The following is a 22887-nucleotide window of genomic DNA, read 5'->3' on the forward strand; positions in this document are numbered from 1 at the left end:
CCCCACGCCGTCCGCAAGCCACCGGCCTGCGGCAGGGCGGCGGGGTGGCAGACCCGGGGCAGGGCTACCTCACCCCGGGGCGGGTGAGGGGAAGCTCGGGGGGGGTGGCTAGAAGGGACCGGTCACCCTCCACGGTGCCTGGGGGGGGGGCAAAGGGGAGTGGAACGGGGGGCCAAATCCTTCTGGCCGGGGCGGTGCAGTACCTACTCACCGGGGGCGGCGGCGCCTCAGCTCTGAGGGGAGGGCGACCGTTAACGGCGCGCGGGCGACCGTTAACGGCGCGCGGGCGACCGTTAACGGCGCGCGGGCGACCGTTAACGGCGGCGCGCCGGCCCATGGCGGCCGCAGCGAGGGCCGCTCCCTCCTCTTCTCCCTCCCCGGGGACGAAGGCTGCAGCTCCCGCGGCCTCCAGCCCCACGCTGCTCCCCAAATTCCCAATCCCCCACCCCAGCAAGGCGGGGGGCTGCCGATGCCCCTGCGTCCGCAGAGCTGGCTGGGAGGTTGTCGACCGCTGCTGCTGTTCAGCTCCGCGTCAGCCCTGAGCTTCGAGAAACGGAGCTTTAGGGAAAGTTTCAAACCCCTCACAGTAACATCCACCCTAAAGAGAAACCTGACTTATTTAACTTAACGCTGTGGTGTATCAGCCCTACAGGTCTTGAGGGTGACGGAAAAACCCAAGGCTGGGGTTCGGGTTATTACAGGTACCATCTGCCACCGCTCGCAGCACAACCTCCTCCAAGCAGGCACACGGGGAGACTTGGAAAACCGACCTTGCCCTCCCCAAGGGCTGGAGATGCCATTCATCCCCGCGCGTGACCTGCCAGCAGCAGCCAGCACGGGCCCGTAGCAGAGGAGACTCCTTTGGCTTGTGCGCAGGGCTTTGCAGCAGCGGGGAAGGTAAAGTAGATCCAGCATCGGACTTTACAGCTCCAGGAGACAGAAAGTTAAGGAAAAGCCAAAGCAAATAACAAGTTTTCAGCAGTTCCTGGAAAGGAAGAAGCAAGCTCTTGTGTTGAAATAGCTGTGCATCAAACTGCCAGAGTCCCTGGGTCGTTCCTCCTCCTCCAGCAACTACAACTTCAAATAAGAAATACAGATCTTCATCCTTTTCTGCCTGCTCCCAGATAAGGAGCAGCTAGGCTCCCCACTCCCCCAAGAAAACCTCCCCTACCCAAAAAACCTTCCTACTTGTTTGCTGCAGCTATTTATACTGGTTGAAGTGGCTGCTCAGCTGCAAACACCCCTGGCCATCAGTGACACACCTGCTTGCATGGCACCCTGTTAGAAGCAGCTCATTCCCTGCTGTGGAGGCACAGTGTTGATGGGGGATATTGCTGTGGTGGCCTCAAAACTGCTTTTCTTTCTTTTTAGTGGGTTTAGTGTCAGGGTCTGTTTGCTACTCTGGGAGCCTGAAGAGCAGAATATTACCAAGGATCTCTAATTCTCTTCTGATATGATAGAAGAATCCGAGCACGATGTGCAGGGATTTCTACCTCCGTAGAGGAAAAAACCGTAACATACAAGCTAAATTATGTGTTATGTGTCATTCTTAGCATGACCTTAGTTGGAGGTCTCTTAATTCTTTTCTAATAGGATGGAAAAGTCTGCGCTTTATTTGCAACGAGTTCTGCTTTTACAGATGAAAATCATAATATATATGTTATGCTAGGTATTGTGCAAAAGTATACAAATAGGGTCTTTGAAGTGAATTTATAAACCCCAGCCCCCGATGTGCCTCTAGACTACAGCTCTAATTAACACCAAATGCAGCAACACTCAGTCTAATGTGGGAGAACCTACTTTGCTAGGAAGCAGGCTGAAGTCTAACAAACTAATTTCACAGAGGTCATTAAAAATACTGTATCAGAACAGCAAAGCAGCCTGTAAAAAATCTATTATTGTAATAGTATAATAAAGTGAAGCTGGCTCCTTTAACCCAGAATTTACAGACCAATGGCTCTTTTCTTCTGACAGTAGGGGTGGGAAACAGCAGCTGGGTTCATCAGTGCTTTTAATATGAAGCTTCAGGCATAGTCATTTACTGTCATTGTGAACAGTTAAGAAGGCATATGAAATATTACCGGGTAAGTCCAGCTTCACAGCAAATATTCGCACCAACAGGAGTTATGGCAAATTTCCCACGTAGTTAATGTCTCATTAGGACTGGAATACACTTGTTGGGCGGTAGTGTGAGAAATACTTCCTTCTCTTTACTAACGGGAAGGTCTTAGCATGGGGAAATCCCTCTCCCTTGCAATACTATTAGGTGCATGTTAAGAGTCTGCAGTTGTTTAGAATTTCATCCTCGGGGTGGAAATACAATTCTTAGGTATATTAAAGCAGTAAGACGCTTGTGTATACAGAGGATGGGTTCTGGCATATGAGGATTATAGATAGGAGTAATCTCAGTTGCTAAAAGGATTTGCCATCTCCTAATTTAGAGCATCTAACAAGTGCTTCAGCTGGGAGGTCCTTCCTCTAGACTCTAAGCAGTGATTTGGTAGGGATAAAAAGCCTTCTTCAAAATATAGTTAAAAGCAGGTTCTAAACCTGACATCTGTAATTAAGCAGTAAGAATACCTTCTTGTTCTCCCTTTCTCTGATATGCAGACACTGAGGCAGGTACATCTCAAATAGAGAAAAATGTCACAAAGACCCCAGCTAAAGGAGCTGGAGCTCTGAGACTGTAAAGCCATCACTGATTCTACTTAATAGACAAGCTGAGTATCTGTTTATAGAAGGTGAAATGTGCAGCTAATTCTAGTTTGGCATATTTAAGCTAAAGCTCATTCAGTGTTTGAACTGGGGAGTAGAACAGAAATACTGGGTGAATACTAGATCACTAGAAATTAATAGCTAAATTACCACTGATTTCAATGGGAGCTGGGTTTCCTCGTGAGATTTGAATTCTGAACTTTGATGCAGAGAAGATTTTCTGCTGTCCCTGTTGACTCACAACTCACAACCATGTGATCCCAACCATCTGTTTGGTAACCTTTCCGATTTCAGCCTGAAATACTTGACTTCCATCTGCCTGGTCCTCCTGGGAAAAGCAAAAAGTAGCATTAGTACTGTCAAATTCCTTGTTTATTTTCTTTCAGTGTGTCCCAGAAACTTGGACTGGGAGGGGAGATCCCCCTGTTATCACCCCTAGAGCTTCCAACATGGCAAAGTCAGGCTGATATTGGGGGGTACAAATGAGCTACTCTGATTTGTATGTTATTACTTGTTCTTTAGCAGAGGAATGTAAACTAGTAAGATCTTACGAAAATGCTAAAAGGTGCCTGGGAAGTGCCTCACCAGTCCGAGGCTGTCTGACACACTGGTGTGAGATCCCTTTACTCCGAGATCTCTTTATTCCATGGGAATGCAGCCTGCAGTGGGCGGCAAACTATCTAAAGCTAAATATTAGCAAATACTAGCAAAGGTTAATATCAGCATGTACCCCGAAGAGAAGGATGAAAGGAGACAGAAAGGACCTGAGCTGTGGATGCTGCTGATCACCTTCCATCTCAATCTGGGCTCCTTCATGTTGTTGCAAGTTGGACAGCCAGAAACAGATGCTTCTTAAATCGTTGGTTGTTTTCAAAAGCCTTTTTTTCACCAAGGATCCTGCTGGCCGAATTTTGCTATCAAAGACACCTTTGCATTTTGATAACCTTCAGATTCTGCCTTTAGACGTTTTTGTGCAATCTCAGTCTTCAGATTTTCCTATGACTGGCAACTGCGTAGGCACACTCTATTAAATAAAATACTTGATATTTCTATTGATGATGCATAGCCAGAATGAATCTGGATAGCGCTAAAGCGAACAACAATAGAGATAAGCAACAAAACACTCACTCTTATGACTAAATTGAGCAATTATGGTTGAACACACAAAGGGAACAGCCCTGTGGTGGTTGAACACACTAACATCGCTCTTTTTCAGAGCCCAGGCTTGCTAATCAAGCCAGTGAAAGCTATTGTACTAGAAACTTTGCAACAAAAGGTTGTGTGTGGAGGAAGGAAATGGTGTACTTGTGCAGTTATGTATTTCTAAGGGTTTATCAAATCGGCAGAAAGATCAAGCTATCTCTGAGGACCACCGTGTGTCTGCAAAAATACAGGAAGTGCCTTTGCCTGACCTTTATACACAATCAGAAGATTCCTTGGCAGCGCTTGTTTTTGCAGCCTCTTACTCCATCTCAGGAATGCTTTGGAGCACTGGCTTTCCCTGGGGTTTGGGGATAGGTGAGAAACATGAGCAGGCAGGCAGGCTGGTAATACATACAGCATTGCACATATACATTCTGTCAATGACTTCTTGAGTACCCTAAAGAGCAAACAGACGGCGATGCCTGTTGGGTCAGTTATGGCTCTCGCGGGGAGGCTGCGTGTCCTGGCACTCGGCATGGTGCTGTGACCCCATCGCTGGGGCACCAGACCAGGGTCTGCTCCCAGCTCGGCCAGCACCCTCATGTGAGACACTTCACCTCCTCAAGCTTTGGCTACTCTACCACTTTCTCTCTCTCTCTCTCTCTCCATGGACAAAAGACAGAGCCTAGGTTTCTGATTCAGACACTTCAATAACTAAATTAGGTCTGATAAACACCGGCTCCAGAGACACCAATTTTCTGGAATAAGAGGTCAATATTGTTTTGTAGTGATAAGGATTGATTGCCACTACTGTGGAGCTGCTTTGTTTTCCTTTTTAGCTAAATTTAATTTAGAGGCAAAGTTCATGCTTTATCTGCAGGTATGAGAGGGGAGGGAGAGAGTGGGACAATATGATGCCTTAGAGAAGAAAACCACCATTTATTTTGTCACATTTTTTTACATCATTCTCTTCATACAACAGTTTCATTGTAACACTTAATACATTTTTTAAAAAACACCAAGATAGCTTGCAAAATTATATATATTTTAATATCCAAAAAGTACATTGCATATATATAGTAGCAAAAGCCCCATTTCCATGGGTAATTTCTTCATACTTAAATTTTGCGATTATTGCAGTAATGTTACTTATAAACATCCCAAAAGCACTAAGACCTAAACTGATTAGCTTGATCTTGTTTTTCCATTTTGTTAAATAATGGCATCAGTGCTTCTGTTTAAAGTTATGAGCAGACTATAATGTTCTGGTTTCAGGCTCTCATCCTGCAATCAGATGCACATGGACCAAATCTTGCACCCACACAGAGTCCCAGAGGTTATGTCTAGACTAGATATTTGTGATCCTGTTAATTGGTTGCCAGTTAATACAAGTTAGCTAATAGGTTGTACATGTAAGTCTCACCCCCCCCAGACATCTGTTCTAAAATATAAATGCTTGTGGTTTACCCTTCTGTTTATGGCACCAAACCACCATTTGTGGATCATCAAATTAACATGTGCAAAATTAGAGATGGCTGAGAATTTTTGGACGTTTAAAATTTAAATGAAACTCCCCAGCGAAAGTTTTCAAAAAGATGTTATGAGAAGTGTTTGATAATTTTATCTATGAAGTGGTTAAGATCTTTCTAAAGTTCAAGATTTTGGTGAAAAATAATCACAAAATATTTAAATAGTTGCTTTAAAATGCTGGTGCATGTTTTCAATCAGCTTCAATGCAAACATGTTAGCTAAGTGGAGTTAATTTGCAGACAACTATGACAGGCTTATAGAAGCAAAAACTCTACTCTAGACAAACCCAGGGAAATCGGGAAGGTTCCTGGCTACTTTGGGGTTCAATTATGGATCCAATTGCAGGACCAAGGCTACCTCCAACAGATACATTACTCATGTCTTATTTTTTATTTTTTTCTAGCAAAAAGTACAAAGCTACAGCCCAAATGTACAGATTGAAAAGATGTACAAATTATATTAAAAAAACAAAAACAACCCACAAACAACTGAGCTGATAGTAAAAAACAAACCTGCATTTGTGACCGAGGTCAACTCGTTTTATTTAATCTTTCTTTTAAAACTGTGAGATATAGGGAAAAATAACTCTGCATAATTTATACAGTAATTTGCCTTCTGATTTGTTGACCCTTTGGATGACGGTCTGACAAACGCACAGCGTTCGCGAATCGGTAGCATTTAGAGATCCCTAAGACTCTGGCAGAGCTCAGGGGCCTGCTGTCATTTATTTTACTTCACTTTTGCTTTCAAGGAATGTCTGTGCTTGACATTAGGTTACTTTTTGTTCTGGTTTCTGATGTTTCTGGAGTTAATACACAGTCTAATGAAGTTGTACACTCTAGAAAAGTTCCTTCAATGCCCTTTACTTCTTAAAATATACAAGTACATATATATATATGAATATATATATATATATATATATATATTTAATTTCCAGTTGGGTGAAAATCCTCATCTGCCTTAAAGCTAAGATTCCAGTTGCGGTCCCCTGCAGCCCAACGTCCTCCACTTAATGGTCAAATTGCCTACCCTCTCCACAGCAAAAAAAAAAAACCCATGTCATTTTTTCCTACGACCCACAGTTGGATCTATGTCTTGTTAAAAGCCTTTGAATCCTTAAAAATTTCTCTCATCAAAAAGCTAATAATCATTCCAGGTAACGGTGAACAATCTTCATAGTCAATTCCTACAGAGGACATAAGCGTTAAAAACCAAAGAAAATGCAGAGTACTGGCCCAAAGAAGCATCCATCTCTCAGTTCAAGACACAAGAGGCAAAGTTACAAAAGTAAAAGGTTTGATCCAGGAATAGCCAATATCCAGTTTTAATTCTTCCCCAGAAAGGCCACAATTATCCATTAAGGGTCCCCCAAAAAACCATAAAAATCCCAGAAGTAAAGAAAAAGTCCAACCAGACTGATAAAGGCCACTTGAAGATAAAAGCATCTAGTAATAGCTGCCCAAGTGTGGTGATACATGGGCGTTGGGATGGCGAGGGACATTGGGGTTTGGGTAAATGCTTCCTGCAGGGGAGGTCCAATAAGGTGAGGCTGCTCCAAAGAAACTGGATGATGTGACAGGCATAGAAGAAGGGTGCGGGGGTACAAAGTTCACCTTCTGCTGATGGGCATGGTAAGACGGCATGTAGGAGAGATCTGATGGATACTTGTACATTGATGATTCAGTGGGATGAGGTTGAAGAGCCTGGGCAATGCCATGAAAGTCAAATTTGTAGGCATACCTTTTGCCATGCACTTTGGTCATAATGTTCTTATCATAGTAGTATCGGAGGGCTCGGCTCAGCTTGTCATAATTCATGTTGGGCTTGCTTTTGCGTTCTCCCCAGCGCCGTGCCACTTCATCAGGGTCCGTCATCTTGAATTCCCCATTGGTCCCTTCCCACGTGATACAGCTGGCGTTGGAACTGTCCGACAGCAACTCGAGGAGGAACTGCCACAGTTGGATCTGCCCGCTCCCTGCGAGAAGCAAGCCAAAGAGGAAAGGAAATGACATTGTGTTTCCTGCTTAAAAGCAAAGACAAAGGCAGGAAACAGAAGGACTATCTCGATCTTTACTGGGAACTGCTCCTTCAAGCCTTAGAAAGTCTTATGTAGGAATGGATAAACTGTTCCCAGCAAACAAGTTAGTCAACCCTTTGTTCTGTTCATGAGTTTGAGGTCAGATTAGATTTCATAATGGTCGCCTTTGGCCTTAAAATCTTCGGGCTATTCATAAACAGGCTTTTCCCTGAGCATACTGTTCTGCAAAATTTTTCACTGCATAGTTAACACAGTATATTTCAACTCTCATTTCCTTACTGTTTACCATGGATATTGTTTTGGATACCTACAGTTTTCTTTCCAGTTGGTGATCTGAGTTACATAAGATTATTTCTTCACCAGACTAGATGACTCCTAGTTTTATTCGGTGTGGTTATACTAATGGTGAAGAGCCTTATGAGGATGTTTCCTTACAAGCTTTCAATGTACACAAGTTTGTTTAGTTCAAGCAAGATTTACTCCCGGTCTTATTCCCCAAAGTCAGGGATTGTTTTCTGCAGGTGACACGCTAGGGACAGTTATTAGGTGGTGACTTTCAGAGAAGTTTTATGCCTTTCATTTAGCTAATCCATAGCAGACAGTGAAAAATCAACCCATACCGCAAATCTGAGAGACCAGCATTTAAGTCCCCTATAAAACTCTTCTTAGGGAATTCTGGTTTTGGGTAAGAACATTCAGGATGGTGATTTTGTCCTGGCAAAGATGATGTTGCACCACTTCCCTCACTTTCCGGTATCCATTTTTGCAAAAGCACTTGTGAGAGCACAGCTGCTACGGTCAATGGCTCTTACAGCCTACCCCAATGGTAGAGGACAGCAACTACTCATCCAGTACAGACTGGAGCAGCAGATCGGAAGGAAAGCTAACCCCTTTGATAATGGCGGTCAGAAATTTAAAGATGAACTCACCTGGATTGGCAAGACGGCTACTAGTGGGCCCCAGGATTTGATAGGGATCTAAAAAAAACAAACCACCCAACAAAAGATATTTTAAAAAATGTTTCATCAAAAAAGAAACAACAGTTCATTATTGTTTATTCTAGAAACCAGTTCAGATCTTCATTTTGTTTCTTTACTGCCTCTTCTCCTAGGGCCTGGAACAGACGTGATGTGTTTCTTATTTCTTTTTTAGCAAACAACCACCAATTATTTATGGAATCCAAAATGGCACAGTGTTTCTGGCATTGGTTTCAGACTTGCCTGCTTTCACAGTCTGTAATCTCTTTGGACATACCCTACACTTATGTGTCAACTAGAAAACATGAGACATGAAAAAAAGCAGTGTGGGATAGTAGACCAGTAACAAATCAGGAGCAAATATATTTCTCCTAATAAAAAGAGCTGGACAGCAGATGACATTTTCAAATTCACTTGTTAGCAGTTGAGCTTGCTTCCCTCTGAGGTCAATGAAATGTTCACCCAACTCTCCCTTACTGAAGCAAACAGAGCATTAGACAAATGAGAGTAACAGGAGTTTTGTCACTGGCTCCAATGAGGCTGAATGTTTCTTGAAAACTCCGCGATGTATTTATTAGGAATGAATTCCTTCCCTTTTTGTGGGGCCTCCTCAGCCCTAATCTCTACTCTTCTCCTTTGCTTCTCTCTGGTTTTGGTGATTTGGATCTATAGCATTTGCTTGTGGATTGAATCGATGCCAAAAGAACCAAACCCTTAAAAAAAAGGGGGGGGGGGGGGGGATAGAAAGCAGCTGTGCAAAGCAGAAAAGGTGGTATTTAGCTTTTCAAAGGCCCCTTGGGAAACTAGCAGGAAACACTACTGCTTGCTGCCCAACAGGGTTTGCCTTTCTTATTTGGTTTTCTCTGACGCAGGGGAAGCCCTGTTGATTCTGTTTGGAGATACATCCATTGAACATCACTGCAGCAGAGGTGAAGAGGTAACAAGCAGACACTCCACTGCTGCAGCATAAACAGCTCCGTGCCCCTAACTGCTTCAAGACCTATTACATGGCATGTCATGATGCTTCAAAGGAGATGTAACTGATGCTAGGCACTGCATGTGACTCAGCTGAAACAAGGATGTTTCTTTTGAATGGGGAAGGACAATGCAGTAAAATAGAAACAGTTTGGAACAATTAATGTCACTGCTCGGTCACAGTTGACTCATTATTCTGAGACTCTCCTGTAAGGCTCTGCCTGTTTGTCCTGTGCCCGTGGTTGGTGCTGCTCAACGCATTTATTCACCCAATCTAGTACAAATCTAATTACTTAGCAAACGCAGCAGTGACAAAATCAACAGTTACCTGGCTGGGGACGTTGCTGTTCTGTTGTCTTATTCACATTTTGCGTGCTTGCAACAGGAGGGCCTGTAAAGACAGAGAAAGATCTTATATGTACTAGAACAGAAGAGGAGGAATGAACAGAGAACAAGGCAAATACAAGACACATTGAACAGGAACAATAGCAACTGGGGTGGGAGAAGTTTTCTGATCCTAAGAGCTGATATTTTTGAAATTGCACTATAAAATTAAAAGATCTCACTAGAAATTAAAACTTTCACTGTAAAATGAAAATATGCAGATGAGGCAAGAAAAAAATGTCATGTAGATTCTTTATTAATTTTCTGTCTTTTATTGCAACTTAACTTCCATTCTAGTTTACATCCATGTTTTGAACAGAGAATTGGATTATTTAAAATGTATAAATTCTGACCTTCTTCCATGTTGGAACTATTTTCAATATTTTTTGGAAATGTAAATTCTTTTCTAAAGCATCCTTTTTATGCAAAAACTTTTGCATTTATCAAATCAAACATTTTGTTGAAAATATCATGGCCATTTCTCTGAATCACTTCAACATTAACATCTGTTCCTCCTCTTCATATCATTTCTCATAACAGAAAACTATAACTCAAAGAATTGTCTTCACATTTAGAGTGCGCATAGCTCAGAAAGCTCCAAAGCAAAGGAAGTGTAATCTGACAGCCAGGTTCTGCCACATTTATTTGCACCCAGTAGTATCGTTTTGAGAGTCAAATGTGCCCACCTTGCACGGCTGCACAGGGATATGCCCCAGCAGTGGAAGCAGGGGAGAGTGGGGCTCAGTATCAGCTGGTTATGTTAGCCAGAATACAGTCTTTAGGGACAGGGAACTGATATTTTTAATGAGATGTCACCCAGAGTGTACTGTGAATTCAAGGACACTATAAAACCAGTAAAAAACAAGAACAGTTGCACGAGTAGGGCTCGTGCAGTAGGGGCCCTATCTGCCTGCTAGACTTTGTGTAGAATCTTACTTTCTGAAAAGTAGCAAGAAACTCTCAAAATCTGCCCAAGCTGTCTATATCTGTCCCTAAAAAAATGACACTAGACTAGGACTCCAGGCAGGTGGTTAACATGGAGTCTATGTTTGTATGGAGAATCTGCTCCTGGCCCCTTAATCAAATCCTGAAAGTATTAGAGGTTTGTGCTATCATCTTTAATACATGATTCAATAATAAAAATATTTGTGTCAATTTCTATTTATTTTCATAACATAATTCTAGCTCTTATCTTACTGACTATCCCCGAATCTTCCACCCTTCTGATGCTCATAACACAAGCCAGCCATGCCTGTCTTCTCCCACAGTCTCATTTTGATCTTCCTTTGCAGAATTTGTGATTCCCATTGGGAAAACTTACTTCTGGTGAGGCCAGAATTCATATTACTGCCCCATCCTGTTCTCCTGACTGCATCATAGGAGGAATCTAATGACAAAAGACAACAGGCACAGAGGGGTTGAAATCAACTCTTCCCAGAAAAAACTTGCAAGAATCTAGCTTTGTATCTTGGTCTCAGCTAGCTTGGTATTATGCAGATCTATTATTTTTCCTCTCCCATATCTCCTATGCTCTCTTGGCCCTCTCACAAAGGCAAGAGTGTGTAAATACAGCAGTTGGGACTAGCTGTTTGGGCAACGCTTGAGCCTGACACATTCTGATCATGAAGTATAGTCATTGCACTCAATGGGGTTTAGAGTGCAACTCATCCCATCCAAAAGGAGACCCCCTTTCTCTTATCCCAAGATGACAGAAGACCATGGGCAGAAAAGGAGGATGAGATGAACCCTTTTGTTATTTCACAGAAAATAAATGGCGACTTTAAAACCCAGGGAGGCCAAGGACTTGACACGCACAATAAGGAGGCTATTTTAAGGAGGGGGAAAAGGGGAAAAAGCATCCTCTCAAGTGAAATTCAGAATGCTCCTCTGACCATGCCGCTGGAAAGGAGTGAGCACTGCCTCGTGCCCCATTGGGCTGCACAGCACAGTGGGGCTGCGCAGCTCCCTGCGGAAACATCCCAGGCACTTGCACATTCCTCCCGGTGCTGGGAAAGCCGCTGCAGCTTTGAAATTACAGCCTTCTAGTTATTGGCATGAAAAGGAAAACAGAGAAGGGACGGGAGAGGGAAGGGGAGGGGAAGAGAGGGAGAGAAAGAGGAGGAGGGAAGAGAGGGGAATGGGGGGAAAACAGAGCTCATGTAATCTGCCTGTTTTTATTTTTATTTTACTTATTTGTTTTTTCCCTTTTTACTAGAAACCGCAAACCCCACTGCAAATAGATCAGACTGGAAAACAAACTGCTACGGTTTCAGCCTGGTACAAAGAGTGCGAGGGGACATCTCTGAAAGAGGGAGGTGGCAGCCCCAGCCGTGCTGTCCCCAGAAGGGAGCCCTGTCCCCACTCCCGTGGCCGGGCAAGGAGCAGCAGAGCTGGAAACTGGCTTGCAACCTGGTGCTGCCAGGGAACTTTATTCCCAAGCTCAGTCCTCAGCAGTTGTCATCGTTGTAAATAAGATGCTATTTGCACGGGTGGCATTTTCCTTGCTGGAAACCTATCATGCAAATCCTAACTTCATCTGAGTGCACCCAGAGCTTGGGCTGCTGCTCTATGAGTGACTGAAATCAGGAGAGCAGAGATGAGGTCTGAAGTAACCACTGGCTTTTCCCATGTCCTCTTTGCAGCCAGGCTCTGACTTTCATTTCTCCCCTGGGATATCCTTCAGAAGTATTACAACTAGAGCTAGAGCAATGTTTTGAGAAATATTTTGAAAAAAACATGAGAGTTCTGCACTAAGAGAGAAAGGCAGAACCTCAGAAATTTCCACCGATGGAGATGCTAATGTACATTTTGGTTAGCTCAATCAGAAACAGTTTTGCCATTATGTAATTTTAATGGAAATGTCATTTACATGTTGAGCCTGTTAAAAAGAAAGGTAGCAATTAATTTTCCAACAGAAAAATTATTTTCAAATTAGAGAAAAAATTCCTTTACAAAAAGTAGCAGAACTCATTGAAAATTTTCAATTTTCTCTGATTCTTTTGGATCAGATAATTGACCAAAGTGAATCAACTGCTACAAATGGGTTGGTTGATTCAGATGCATCAGCATGTTTTGAGTAAACAAATAGGCCATCATCTGGATAGATGATCATCCTCCTCCTCCAGATGGAGAAACTTTGTCACAGAGGAGGAGCCTGCTCTTCTCACAGTGTCACAGAAAGAGTGTAAAATGCATCTCCTGAGGGTTTTTTTAACCAATAAGTGATACTATTACAATCACATGTGCTGACCAGGCGTGTATTGCTATGGCTGCTTGGGCTTTACAGGATCAAAGCTTGGTTCTCCAGATAACTTTGGCTAAGCCTGGTCAAAATTATTGTTCAAACCCTCTCTGAATGGACTTCCTTGTAGCGTACATTTTAGGATGTAAAACATCAGCTTGGAAGGGCAGTGTGCATGTGACAGCCCAGGTTTAATCCAGGTTTAGCGTACCTCAGATGAGTCCCTTTGCCTCAGTTTTCCCTATATAGTATGGATTATGGAGTAAAGTGTGGGCATATATAGAGGCAGCCATACTTGTGTTTAGGATGAGACTTAGCTCTGAGCGTGACTTTGCAATGGTAAGAAGGGTTAAATATGATAGTTAGCAATACAGGCATTGCTATTGAAATGTGTTCACTCAGCTAGTGCAAATTTCCAACTCTTTCTCTCCCTCTCAAAAAAACCCCAAAAGTCCAAATCCACTAAGCTATTTTTGTTTTGTTTTCACAAAAATCCGTGCAACGTGAAAGAACCACACCAGCCCTCCCAGCTTACAGGCCCAGACTCTAAAGCTGAATGTGTTTAAAACAAAATGGAAAATGCAGAGCCAGGGAACCTATCCAGAGACTCGAGTTTCTGCAAAAACAATATCATTCCCAGGACCTGACGCCCAGTGGCTCGAAGAGATCCTACAGAACTCCAGCCAGACGGTTAGTTACAGGGAGAGTCTTATCTGTCATTAAAACCACTTGGATTTTACACCCAAACTTGCCATGCTATGGAAATTCAATTAAAAAACTTGGACTGAGGTCCTATTCTGGCGTAAATCAGCAAATAGCTACAGTGAAGTTAGGGGCAAATTTATACCAGGTAAGGATCAGGTCCCCAAGTCTGTATTAGACTTAAAAGGCCCAGTGGAACAACAGTCCTATGACAAATGTGTGTTCAATACAAAATGGAATTAAAGAGCAGAAAATAAATCATAGATGCTTTCAAGAAATGTCATTCTGCAGCTGTCTGGTTTATGTCCAGAAATTCCCCAGAATGAATGCATACTCTATTATGAGTAAGGTAAAGGATATTAATAATGCTTTGCACTTTCACAGCACCTTTCAACTAAGGATCTCACAGCTTTGCAAACATTCACACTCACAGCACGCCTGGGAAGAAGGTTAAATATAATTTTATTTATTTACATGCATAAACACATTTTCCTCAGGCTTTAGCTGCCTTTTCCAGATGAAGTGGCTTTCCCAGAAATCAGGCTGTGTGGAACAGACTGCATAGCATTGGTCTCTGCACCCTTTCTATCCTCGGTCTATACTTTCTCACCTCAAAACTCCCTCAGCTCCTACCTCTCCACCCTCTGTGTCATTTGGAAGTTCTCATTCTCTGCTGTGCAACTCCCCTTTCAAAGTCTATTGATTCCTCTGGAATGAGATGTAAATCAGAATTAACACAGTAATAAAACAACCTGCTAGGCTATGTAGAAGGCTGAGAAAAGGCTTAGAACATGGCAAAATTAGCAAGATCAAGACTGGGCATTAGGCAGGCTGTCCCGTAAAGTTCAAGAGATGAGCTAAGTTATCCAAACCTCTGCAGTTTCTTCTGGTCAGACTGTCTGGTGCAACAAAGGAAGGACTTGTTGTGAGGAAGAAACAGAGGAGTGTGTCCCAGGGATCCCCTGAATGAGACTATGTGACATGGAGGAGGAGAACGGCTGCACGTTGTACTTTGTAAGTGTAGGAGGCATGGCATTACAGTCAGGAAGATAAGGCAGGCTCTGCTAAACCACCAGCCCACCTTTACAGACAGCCCCCCCCTCATCTCACAGCTTGAGTGCTACTTCACTCCTGTTCCTCATACCTCTGGATCACATTTAGTCTAAACAGACTAATAGGCTCAAGTATTGCTATGGGCTAGGGGCAGATGGACGGACACGCACAGACTCATTTCCCTAGGAAATCAGGCTTAAAATCCCCAAGCAGATTTCCACACCAAGACGATCCCAGATGCCTCACAGTCCTTTCAGCTTGAATGCAGTCCAATGAACAAGCCATTAGGGAATCTGTGTTTAAAGTATGATGTATTAGAGAGCAAACCCTCTCTGATAAGCTTTAAAAAGTTCTTAAAAAAATTTTTTTTAAATGGTGTTTTATAAATCTGAGAGCTTGGGACAGAGGGGAGAAGCAAAGGGGGGGGATTTCAACTGAACAATAGGCTCACAGTCCCTGTGCTTCCTGAGCCGCTCGGTGAGTGCTGACAGCCCCTTCATCCTGCTCTCTCTGTAGGAGCTTTTTCAGTCAAACCAGATTCAGGCACAGTTTTGTGCTACCAGCCTTGATAAGGCTTTCCAGGAGAAGGATGGGCACTGGGCCTGCAATATCCTCATTTTTCAGGCCTTTTGGTTCTAGGATGGATACAGCGGGGCTGGGTCATTTATGGACTAAATCCTTTATAGGCACTATGGGGGAATCTTACCTGAAATGCCGTCTATGCTGGCATAGTGTTCTTAATTGCAAGCAAGGCTGGGAAGGAATAGCATGGCATATTTATTGTATTCATGGCATCATTGGCAGCAGTAGCAGCTCTTTTCCAGCCAGGCACTGTCTGCTTTATGAACTGTTGGGGCTCACTGTCAAGGTGCAGAGTGACGTTAGCTCTCTCTGTCAGACCCGTGGGCAGTGTCATGCCTGGGTTAACACAATAGCCATGGGACTGCGTGTCCGAATTGAACAGCATCCTGAAATGTAATTCTATACATAACACAGAAGCATCCAAACGCTGAGCTCTGCCTGAGCGAATCGCTATCCCCACCACATTTCCCTTGTGAGGAGCCCTGTCGCAGAGCTAAGCGTGGCTTGAAACCTCCCAAGAAGCTTTCATCCCCTGAGATGGGATTTCTTGCTGCAGTCAGCTTTTGTAGAAGATGTCTGGAGAAACGTATGTGCAGCAAACTTGTGGAGCCATCTAGATTCCCCAGCATGGTAGGTGCTAAGCAATAGAAAGAGCCCGCCAATCTCTGCCTACTGGAGCTGATACCTCCAAGGAGATTAGGCAGCCAGAGGATGGAAAGTGGCTTGTCCTAAGGCTATGGGCTATGAGATCCATGGGATTCTCCACGCAGAACATAGTCTGGTTTTTGCAATGAGTCCTTCCGCTTCAGTAGGAAGAAAGGATCCTGGCTTGGTGGCTGGAATTTAAATTAGCTTCTCTAAATGGGGAAAGCAGAACCAGGTGTCCTAGGGGATCCAGACATGTGATTAATCTAAGTGGTCACTTGGGGTCTATTTTGTGGCAACTACTCTATAGGGAGAGAGAGAAAGGAGGGCACAGGACCTCACCGCTTTTCCTCCCAAAGTGAGGTATGTGTGGTGGCACTATTCTGGTATCTTGGAAAAGTCCCAACGTAGGCGCATGGGAACAAAAAACACTGCTGCTGCAAACCAAACATGTAAGCAAGGCCTGCCAAGCGGCTGAGTGTCCAGCCCTCACACTCCCGTCATTTAACCTCCTGGAGATCGCATTGAAGAGGTGGGGTTGTGTTTAAAGCCAGTTGGAGAGAAGAAACCTAGACTGTGGGTTTCTGGAGGAGCAAGGAAGCCAAAAACACCTCCAACTCCTCCTAGAAACATTAGATGCATTGTTTTAAATGATGGCAGCAAACATAAAGGTTGTAGAGTCTGTAAGGTTCTTCCCAGGCCCACTCTGGCTCCAAGTATACATACTAAATGCTCAATATATACAGTGTAAAACCTTACAATGTCAGCAGCAAGAGATTTGCTTAGATACAGTTTTTCTTAGCACAAAGCTGTGAAGGCTCTGGATGCTATCATTTGTCTGCAGGAGGATTTACAGTGTGTGGCAGAGATAGTGGAATGGGACTAGGAAGCAGAGCAGAGTATGAGGAGTCCTCCGGCCTTTTCAAACCGCTACAAGAGGTGGTTCATGCTAGTTGGCAATTAGCTTCCCTTAACATTTAGCCCTATGGCACACGCCCAGGTATGACTTACATGGGTGTCATAACTGTGTACACTGAGGCCTCGAAATCTCACCCACAGTATCATTTGGTTTGCAACGAATTACTTTTCAATTTACTATTTCTGCAAATTAAAACAATTACTTAGCATGTATGCCATATGTCATGCTGTACGTCATTCATGGCCAGTATTACTATGACCATTCTCATGATTATGTAAGACTTTCCAGTGCCTTCAAGCACTAAACTCATTCATTTCTGCTTCAAGACCACAGTGTCCTGCTCCTTGCACTAAAAAATCACCAGTACAGGGATCATATGTGGAATTAAGTAATTCTAAGTCTCTCCACTAAAAGGAAGCAATCAGCTGAGCGCAGAGTAATTTCAAAGTAACTTCTACTCTACATTATCAGACTATTTGATTATTTCACAATATAAAAAAAAAAAGAATTGTCAAACATCTCTGCATTGCTATTAACCTGTTTTACAGATGAGGAACTGACACAAAGAGCAAAGTCCAGGCTTGGAACAACATTGGTTTTTGACTTGAAGTCAGCACAAACCAAGTGAGAAGGGACTGACTGCTGGGTTCACATAAGAAATCTGTTGCAGAACATGGACATGAAGAACAGGTTTAACTTGGGAAATCTCTGAAAGTAGCTGAGAGCCCTGTTATGCATTGCTATCCTTATGGACACACAGATCAGAGCAATCAAACATTTCCGATTTAACTCCTACTCTAGATCCAGTGTTGGATTAAAGTACTGTGGCCAAAGCCCACTTATTTTCAGCACCAGACACGATGTGGAGCTTAACATAGTGCATGCACAGAACTAGGATTCAGGATTTTAAAAGGGGACTCATTCAGTTTGCACAGACGGGGCGTGCTTAGGGTAGTCCTGGTCCCTTCCGAAGCAGGTCACTCCAGCTTGAGATCTGCGTTCCCTCTCCCTCATTAGACTTAGCCTGGCAGTGTGAGATGAGGGAGCTCCTATGCTCCACAGCTCTAGAGCCTGGAGCTCTGCTCCCCGACTCAGAGGGGGCTCTGGCCCTCAAAATTTGGAGTCACTCCGTGTTTGCTTTGAGCCATAGGCGACAGCCCCCAGTTGTGCGAGCGTGGCTGGAAAAACATCCCAGAGCCATGCAGCGGTGGAACTTCCTGATTCATGTCTGAGTTACCCTGTGCAACGCTTACAAAGACACATTATGAAGAAAAGGAGGAAGTAATGAGAATTTTTTTTGTTGTTGCTTTTTTTAATATCAGCAGCAGAAGTCCCAATGCACAGTGCATGAAGAGTGAAGTATGTGTCCTAAGAATCCCTCGCAGAGCCAGCTTTGAAAAGTAGTCACTTTCCAGTCAACATACATGTTACTGAGCTACGCAGGGCTGCAGACACAAACAGCCACATGCAGACAGGCACGCTACTGAGCAAAAAAGCAGACATACAATTGCATACTCCAAAAGGCACGTTTCTGAGCACCCTTTGCACACATATATCACATTCATCCAAAGCACATATACGAGTGTGCACAAATATGCAAACAGCACTGTGCATATTTTACCCCCCAGCACACAAGGGGGTAAAACCAAACAGTAATGTGCTTGCAGTTTGCACTTATTGAAAAATACGCAAATGCAGAAGTAAAGAAAAAGAAACGCATATTCACGGAGAAAAAAGCTAGACGCAGCAATATACACATATGAGAAAAGGGAAGGGAAGACACACATGCGCAGACATTGCAGCTAGCATTTTTAGAGCATTTGCCCATTTAACACATTACTAGGAAACAAATTTACTCTTGTCTTAGGAAACGGCCAAAGTGCTTCCAAGAGCTTTTCACAGGAGGGACTGCACCCCGGCAAATGTGTAACCCCCCCACATGTGCAATAACATTGCTTGCAGTGCACCCTAGGAAAAAAAATAATAGCTCTTTTGCTGGGAGAAAAGGAAGGATAATGGTTACTTAGAAAGTGCTCCAGACAAGCTGTCAGGTTGAATTCAGAGAACTGGAGTCTACTCTGGGACAGCGCTGGCTCAGGGTGATCCCTTGTGAGTTGGGTTTCCTGCCTGCTACAGCTTAAAGACAACGATTCTTTGTTTCCAGTTTTTCTGGTGAAAAAACACGCGCCTGCCTCCGAAGAGGGTCAGGGAGAAAGCAGACAAAACACTAACTCTGGAATTTCAAAGGAAAACAATTAAAAAAAAAGAAAGAAAAAAAGAAAAATCCAAGAGCGCTAGCTACTGTCTCTCCTGAAATCGTAAATCCCTGGTTTGGCCACACAGTTGAAATAAAAGCAGCACCAAAAAAGCCTCCCCTTTTTCTGCTACAGAGCTAAAAATGGGATATTTCATCACCAGGCACACAAATATCTTCGACAAATGTTTTAGCATGTACAGACAATTAAGAGGGCATAAAGCTGCAACTGCTTTTTCTCTGACACGACTAAGACTGGAGGGTTTATAACCTTTGCTGTGAACAAGGGGCCTTACTGACACACTCAAAAGAAGAGTTGACTGAAACTGGTCAATATTTTTCACATGACAACCTTTTAGACCTGAAAAATAGCCTTTTCAAGAGAAGAATTTTATGCAGGAATTGGAGACCATTTTCCTGTAGGAACCATGCTTATGCAGCCACGCTGCCTGTGGTCTCTTTGCCCCCCTCTCTCCAGTCCCCCAAAACTTTTGAACCCGTCACCCAAAATTGTCACCGAATTTGACAAGTGGGAGACATGAGTTTTAAAGTGTTTCTACCAATTTAAAGGAAACCGCTAGGGAAAGAGGAGAGAGATTGCAGCCCTGATGGCAAGAAAAGCAGCTGCACGGACTCGTATTTTGTTAGGTACCAGGCATCTGTGTGAGAGAGATCTTATTAATGCTCCAAAATCAGGTAACTCTTCCTTAGGGGCTCACAATGAACATGGGTACAAACCCACGGGAAACCACGCTGTGTGCGTTTCAGAGCCCACTGATTTGCTTATCTTCTTAAATTTGCCAACAACTGAACAAAACATAAAGGCAAACACACCTTATACCCAAACATCCTTATTGTTCACACAAACACTTCTATAATGTAAACATAAAAATGGGATGGCCACTGACTACATTCTTAAAATTCACCTCCTATATCCATATTCATGTATTCACATACAAATTTATTCCCCCTTTGAAAATGCAGGTAGCACATCAGTTTTTCCTGTGTTCTGCTTGAATTTACGTTGGATTTATGAGACTTTGGGCTAGTGCTGGTTTACCACTATTCTAAGCTAACTATATTGCCTTAGGCTGAGCCTGACATATGCAGAGGACAGTGCTGGAGGATAAAAACCCGTGCTGAATCCAGCCTTTTAGTCAAGATCATACATAACCTGTAACGTGGAGGCAAACAGCCACACAAAATTGCTCCACTAAATTCTCAGGCGTGATGTGCGGGTGTAGCCCTTATCAGCTGACCCTTCCTTCATCCCACTCTGCCACCTCACTGCACAAATACCCACTTTACTGTGTATCGGCACATACTGCAAAGCACGACATATACCACACCAGACACTCCTACATGCCTGTTTAGACACATGTAATTTTACACATCAACACATCCCGATTCTGCCTCTTTGGAAACTGCCAGCACTATCCTGCTTGGGTTCAAATCCTTCACAGCATTCAGGCCTGTATATTAAACATGAGAGTTATGCAGACCCCAACATACTTAAAAGTAAGCATGGACTTCAAAAATGTGTTGGATTGAGGCCAGGATGCTCACAACCACACGGGACACAGCCCTTTGGCCTCCTAAATGTTGTTGTATGTGAATATACTTTCCATTTCCCTATGGAAACCTACTTAAATGACAACATTCTGAAGGCGAGCAATTTAAAATCTCCATGGACTTGGGCAGATAATGTGGTCTCAGATTCTTCTCCCATGTCTCCGGTACCTACAGTAGGTCAGTCATTGCTCCAAACAGTCACGGAAAATGAAACAGACCGTCTCTCCAGCGGAGCGCTGGGAGTGGGACACAAATCTTTCCATTCAGCAATGAGAGCAACCTCGTTTCATTTTCCAGAAAATTGTTCTCTAGCCAAAAAATACTGGTGATTTTCATTAGAGCAATTTATTTCTCAAAGGCAGCTGAAGACAATTTGTACCAATGACGCTAAATACCATACTTTTGAGTGTTTATGAGGCTGAGAAGCAAAGAAGCTCAGGCAACAAGAGTCCTTTGAACACGACAAGGTTTCTACCTATCTCGTCTGAGAACAAAACGCATATGCTTTGTGCACCAGCTGTATAAGTTTACAGTATCTGTTTCTCCTATGAAAGCAGTTTAACTCTCCTAAAGCAGTGCTACAGGTTCTTCTGTGTGCAGAGCTGGCATTGCAGAAGAGAAGTGAGAGGGCAGAAAATAGAAGGGGAAAAAGGGAGTAAAGTCTGCAGCTGCAACCAGCCAAGGCAGTTCTGTCTCCAGAGCCATGGCGCGAAACCCAGTCCTGTGACAGCAGTGTTGCCCTTGCCAGCGTGGGCCACAGGTCAAGTGGTGCCCTGCGCTCCTGCGTGACATCGTCCTTGCTGTGGCTACAGAGCATGCCCTGCTATGTCTGTAAAGGTTCGGGACAGAGCAGAGCCGTATGCTGCATCTGAAACATCTGCATCTTGCTGTGTTGCAGCTGTACCTTTTTTTGCCATGTAGGTTCTTTTTTACAGTATGTGGATGGAATACATTGTATTAAGCATGGTGTAAGCGTATACAAAGAGCATGCATTTCTCCCTGGAATTTGCATAAGCAGGTTATTTGCATTAGCTATGTGATCTTAGAGAACGTGCAAGAAAAAATACAGGAGGAGTGAAGAAAATAGTGTTTTTTTCCTATCTCTGACATGTATTGTACTATTTCATCACCTCCTCCTGCTTTTGAATCCTCAAGGGAAGGTGGTTAGAAAAATTTGTTTGTATGTTTTTATTCACAGGCATAGAGAGAATAAATGTTTACAGGATTAGTAGGTTCAAGATGCATTAACATAAAGAAAAATGTTTCATCTTTTGAGAAGTTAAGGAAACAAGAAAATACTTATAAAAAATCATTATTTTTAACCTGAAATTCCTTTTCCAAAAGAATATCATCATCTTGAAGCGAGCCCATTAAAAAGCCTTAAAAGGAAGCAAGGAAAATCTTGTTGCCTAACAGGCTAGACCGAGGCTGAGGAATTCCAAGTCCAGTTTTATGTCCATCACGAGTTTCTTCTGTGATATTGGACAAGACACTTCACTCTACTCCTCCAATTCCTTATCAGTCAGCCTGTCATGTTCACATGTCTCTTATCCTGTCATCTTATCTCACGAATAATATTTGGCGCATGAATCAGTTACATTAGGTTGAAGTGGGTCGGTTTATCCTAGAACAGTATTCAGATATCAAATGCATGCAGAGGAAATTTATGCATTGTAGGAAGAAATGTAAGGGGAATAGATGGGATTTCAACATTTCTATGCTAGCTCTTAATTTTTATTTGACTATCCCATGGGTGTGTTTAGTCCTTTATTGACACATGATGAAAGTACCATGTAAAATTAAAAACGCCTAGCTGACAGAAATCAAAGCAAACTTCTGTCAGCTGCACTAAAGAAACACACTCGAGGGCAGTAAAAATGGAGGGGGAGGAACATTTTTTCCCTCAAATTTCTTTCTGCCTGAGTGACTCTAGGCCCAACTTGCAAAGATAAAGGGTATAAAAAATTCAGAGGAGTTCAATTTTACACAGAGCATTTCTCTTTAATAAAAAAAATTGCAGCTTTCTTCCCTTTATTTTTAGCAACCACCTGGCCTGAGACAGAAAGAGCACAGTCTTGGATGCGCATGTACGTTTATGGGGGAAATTGTGGAGGAACACGTGTATGTGTGTCTGCTTTATTCAAATAGGAGCAAGCC

The 22887-nt window shown here is 43.2% G+C and overlaps 1 protein-coding gene across 5 annotated transcripts in view; it reads right to left on the reverse strand.

Moving 5' to 3' along the window:
* Positions 1 to 4773: 4773 nt before the first annotated feature.
* FLI1 (Fli-1 proto-oncogene, ETS transcription factor) overlaps positions 4774 to 22887 on the reverse strand; it is an 89301-nt gene continuing 71187 nt past the window's right edge. For 3 of the 5 annotated variants that reach the window (XM_041125126.1, XM_030022943.2, XM_041125127.1), the window contains 4 exons: positions 11084 to 11149; positions 9707 to 9769; positions 8356 to 8403; positions 4774 to 7363 (listed from right to left, as the gene is read on the reverse strand). In XM_041125126.1, coding sequence (XP_040981060.1) covers positions 6834 to 7363; positions 8356 to 8403; positions 9707 to 9769; positions 11084 to 11149 — 707 coding nt within the window. In that variant the 3' untranslated portion in view covers positions 4774 to 6833. The remainder of the gene's footprint in view (positions 7364 to 8355; positions 8404 to 9706; positions 9770 to 11083; positions 11150 to 22887) is intronic. The other 2 variants (XM_030022940.2, XM_030022942.2) reach the window with 1 other exon arrangement.

This window comes from Aquila chrysaetos, chromosome 8 (genome assembly GCF_900496995.4).
Source record: "Aquila chrysaetos chrysaetos chromosome 8, bAquChr1.4, whole genome shotgun sequence".
Taxonomy (NCBI): domain Eukaryota; kingdom Metazoa; phylum Chordata; class Aves; order Accipitriformes; family Accipitridae; genus Aquila; species Aquila chrysaetos.